General features: G+C 38.7%; 1 protein-coding gene across 1 annotated transcript; it reads right to left on the bottom strand.

Moving 5' to 3' along the window:
- Nucleotides 1–3,374: 3,374 nt before the first annotated feature.
- LOC106616970 (cuticle protein 16.5) lies at nucleotides 3,375–4,295 on the bottom strand. The gene is made up of 2 exons (XM_014233907.3): nucleotides 4,184–4,295; nucleotides 3,375–4,076 (listed from the first exon to the last, which is right to left on the bottom strand). Exons 1-2 carry the CDS (start codon nucleotides 4,193–4,195, stop codon nucleotides 3,585–3,587), a joined length of 504 nt encoding a protein of 167 aa, XP_014089382.3. The 5' UTR covers nucleotides 4,196–4,295; the 3' UTR covers nucleotides 3,375–3,584.
- Between the last annotated feature and the right edge of the window lie 499 nt (nucleotides 4,296–4,794).

The raw sequence follows: 4,794 nt of genomic DNA on the forward strand, positions 1-4,794 counted from the left end.
ATGCGAAGTAGAATGTTGTGTGTTTCAAGTAAGCAGGCAAACGAAAATAACTGTACTGTGCTGGTTTGCCTAAGGGGTATTCACTGTGTAGTACGCATTAATAATATAGACATATATGCTGTTAAGACGTGGCGATGGTGGCCAAGCCTCATTTATTATGCACTCATATTGTAATCTGAGCAGCGCTAATTTAAAAGACTGCAAAATCTTGTACGTGTTTGTACTTAATAATCAATTTATTGCATATTCTAGTGTGTGTTCATTTATTGTTGTATTGATTACTTAATGCTTGCCTATGTAATGCAAATGTCAAATGCCAAAAACCAAAATAAAATATGAATTATTATACACCCAAAGTCACGTGTGAATTAAGTGTGAACCGAAATTGTTTATTTTCTTGAGGAAATAGCTGTTGCATCACTACAGGTTTATAATTATTTCAACATATCTTGGTTTCTATTTGTGTTCCAAACAGAAAAAATTCCATTTAATATATACCAATTCGATTCAAGGAATGACAACTTCACAAGTTCATTATCTTTATCGGCTTCCAGGTTTGCTCCAGATAATTTAAAGCCTTTTGTTTTCTCGACATACATAGATGAAGTGAACGAGATTCTCGTTTTATATGAGCTTTGCTTGCTTATGAATTGGTGTTTCAATAAAGAGGTATAACCTCTCTATTAGGTTACATCAGTATATATTATTTACGCCAGTTGTTTGCGCGTTCAAGTTTTAATGAAAAAACCAAATCACTTCATGAGTGACAAAGTTTTATCAAATATCAGCCACAACCAATTAAAATGCCAAAACCTCATTAAAACGAAGCTATAATACCCTTTATAGATACATTTTAATAGCATCAAAAGGTATAAAAAGATTTCTTTCCTGATTTCGATCGATCAGTTTATATAGCAGCTATATGCTATAGTGATCCGATCTGCATAATTTCTTCGGATATTGTAGCGACGCTTGAGGTAAGGATATATATATGGAATAGTCGTCTGATCTGAACAATTTAACCTGAGATTGTAGCAATGTCTTAGACAATAATCTACGCCAAATTTCGCGAAGATATCTTGCCAAATTGAAGGACTTGGATCGGTCAGTTTGTATGGCAGCTATAAGTTATAGTTGTCCGATATTGGCGGTTCTGATAAATAAGCAGCTTCTTGGTGAGAAAAAGACGTGTACAAATTTTCAGGTCGTTCTGCTAAATACGCAAAATATGTTCGGGTATGTTTATTATATAAGTATACCATATTTAACAGCTGCCAAGTGATTTGTTCTCAGTTTGGTTCAACAATTTATCATGAATAGACTCACTCCTGAACAACGCTTGAAAATAGTGCAATTTTATTTCAAAAATAATGGTTCTGTGCGGAATATGGATCGCGCACTACGTTTATTGTATTTGTTTAACGATGAAGCGGACTTCTGTTTGAATGGCTACGTCAACAAACAAAACTGCCGCATTTGGAGTGAAGATAGTCCTTAAGTGTGTGTCGAAACACCGTTACATCCACAAAAACTGACTGTTTGCTGCGCTTTATGGGCTGGTGGATTCATTGGTCCGTACTTCTTCAAAAACGATGATGGCCAGATCGTTACAGTCAATGGTAATCGGTATAGCGCCATGATTACTAACTTTTTCATTCTTGAATTGAACAACCATGATGTTCAGAAGCTGTGGTTCCAACAGGACGGCGCAACATGTCACACAGCTCGTGCCACAATCGATTGTAAAGTCATTGGTCTATGCGCATAAGCCACAAACGCTTAACCATTTGGAAGACAACATTCGCCGTGTTATTGCCGATATACGGCCACAAATGTTGGAAAAAGTCATCGAAAATTGGACGTCCAGATTGTACTACATCCGAGCCAGTCGTCATTCAATTCATGTCAATCGAATAATCCATCGTTATTTCATTGTAATTTAAAGTTCTATACCTCTAAAAAACACCCTTTATATGTAGAAATATATTTGTACTAGTAATTCATCAAGTAGCAGATAATCTAATACCAGGTGGATTAAATTATGCAATCTGGAACTTGGGCAAAAATATAGTGGAGAAAGCTTAAAAATTAAGTGTTTTGTATAAAGACTCTCCGGTAAGTACTTAGCTTTACTTTTGAAAAGAAATCATGCAGTGAAATCAAAGAGGGCCTGGAGGTACGGTAACTGTTCTCCTTCGTTAGCAATCGATAATATTTCGGTTGTTGATGATCAACCCCTAGACACCCCAGCTACCACGGAGGCCTAAGTGACAAAAGTCTATAATCTCGCATTGACAATCCGCCGATTGAAGTTACATGAGACAGCTGAGGTAATAGGCATCTCAATATTGGGAAAGCTGTCGGCGAGATTGGTACCGCTTTTGCTTTACAAATAAAAAGAGCGACCGTAACATCACTTAATTGCAGTATGAAGCTATTTAAATACAATCCAGAGTTTCTACGTGTTTTCGTGACTGTCGATGGGACAAGAGAGGTCAGATATACTGTTATGTGTAGACACATGCCATGGGATCTTTATCAAAAAAATATTATTAATTTAAATTAAATTCTTGCTTCGACTGAAACTTGCGCTGACAGAAACTGAAACTTAGAAAGCGCACTACTGCTTTGCTACGGTGACCGGTATTGATTTTGGTTCCCTCTTTTTTTTTGACTAATAAACTATTTTTAATATACTTAAATTCGTTTGACGTTCGTGAGTCAAACTACACTATGGGCGAACTCAAAGGCTGCGATCGCAATGACAAGTACTCCTATATGATTATTGTTGCTGTTTTGTCCCATCAGTTCAATTTTGTTGTTGCGGAAGTACGAAGAGAAAAGGCTTTTGTTTAGGTGAGTGTTCACCTTTAATTGCAAAGGTAATAATAAAATAAAAATCACATGAGAACTAATGGGACGTTTTTGTAGTTTTGATTTAAGGCAAAGACCATGTATTAATGACGTTAACAATTGATCAACACAACCCTAAACCCAGTTGAGAAATAAAAATCGCAATTTATATTGAATAGATAGGTATGGTATTCATCAATATGACAGATTCTCAATCTGATAAACTTTTGAGCCTATTAATTTTATTACTTTAACAAATGTTCAGTTTGTATTATAGAAAACTCCAAACGTGTTCTCCATATCTTTATTGTTAGAACATTTTTTCACTAACATTATGGTTTGTTTAAGTTTCAGTTATAATGCAAACTAACCACGGTTGTTGGTTTCGAAATAACTGAGTAAAAAGAGTTGCAGCCAAATTTTTACGAACTTTCGGGCACTCTATCAGTGTCATGTGATGACCTAATCAATATTGAAACGTCACTTTCTCAAAATTATTAGCAAAATTAAAATCGTCAATGTTTACACTAGGCATTTTAATATTTTTTTGTTTATTTTCAGCGGCAGAAACTTTTATACAAACGACTTCAATGAGTCTCTCAGCATAAAAATAAGAAAAGAAGAAAATACAACGATCTACATAACATATTTACATTTACAAAACGACTCTTTGCAGTAACACAGGAAATCCATTTCCCCTCGCCTCTCTTCCATTCGTTAGCAGCGCAGATTTACCAGCCTTGACCCAAACCAATACCATGACCCAAACCAATACCATTACCCAAGCCAATACCATGACCCAAGCCAATACCACTACCCAAGCCAATACCATGTCCTAAGCCATAGCTCAAGGATGGAGCAGCGATCGAGGCGTGTGAGATTAGGGGTGCAGCCGCTATTTTTGTTATTGCTGGAGCGGCGTACGAGATGGCTGGAGCATGCGAAATGGCCGGAGCGGCATATGAAATGGCCGGAGCAGCATATGAAATGGCCGGAGCAGCAGCGATCTTGGTAATGGCCGGAGCGGCATAGGAAATTGATGGAGCAGCAAGTGCAGCATGGCCATATGAAATGGCTGGAGCGGCTGGCGCCAATGAAATTGCCGGTCCAGAGTGGAGGCCACCCAGAAGAGAGCCACCCAAAAGAGCACCACCATGCGCGCCACTCAAGTATCCTGGTGCAGCTGCGGCGCTACCGATCAAAGCCAAAGCGACAATGACAACCTGTAAAGGATGTCGAAAAGAGCAAACACACATGGATTTATGTAGATTTCACACATTTTCAAATACACACAATTTTCCGATGATGTCAACTCGCGGCGAGTACTCACGTATTTGAACATGTTAGCTGATTTAAAATAGTTTATATGCGATTTCTCTGTGAGCAAATTCGATGGCAACGTGCGCACAACGGATCGTAGCTTAAGAACGCGAAAGACAGTTTGATTCGGTGGTAGCATCGAGCAAACGCTTTTATACTGTTCAAACAAATCTAATTTTTCAATGGAAATACACCGAAACACAACTATGCCGTCTAGTCGCTAAACACATTTAAATTGGGCGGGAAACGGAGTGGCAGCTGTAGTGTTGCAGCAATTGAGCGGCATACAGCGAACGCATATCTGAGCCGAAATTAAAGCCTAAACTGCTATTGAAGCTGACGCTGGATGTGGACGGACGACAAGCACTTTTACTTTTTTTTGCAAGTCAAAGTGGACCACAGCCGCCTGACTTAGCCGAAAGGCCTGACATGCCAGGCAACACACACACATACACACGAATATGTATATATTCCTTACCGTTAGTAGTGTTGTGAAAATAGTGTGACACAGCGGCCGGGGTTCAGTCATTTGTGAGGCAACGGCCTGTCGTCTTCGTCATTTCGGCTCTCTGTCATTCTGCCCCAGTCGGCGGCGCACAGCCTACGGTATTTGATAGCGCC

This window comes from Bactrocera oleae, chromosome 6 (genome assembly GCF_042242935.1).
Source record: "Bactrocera oleae isolate idBacOlea1 chromosome 6, idBacOlea1, whole genome shotgun sequence".
Taxonomy (NCBI): Eukaryota; Metazoa; Arthropoda; class Insecta; order Diptera; family Tephritidae; genus Bactrocera; species Bactrocera oleae.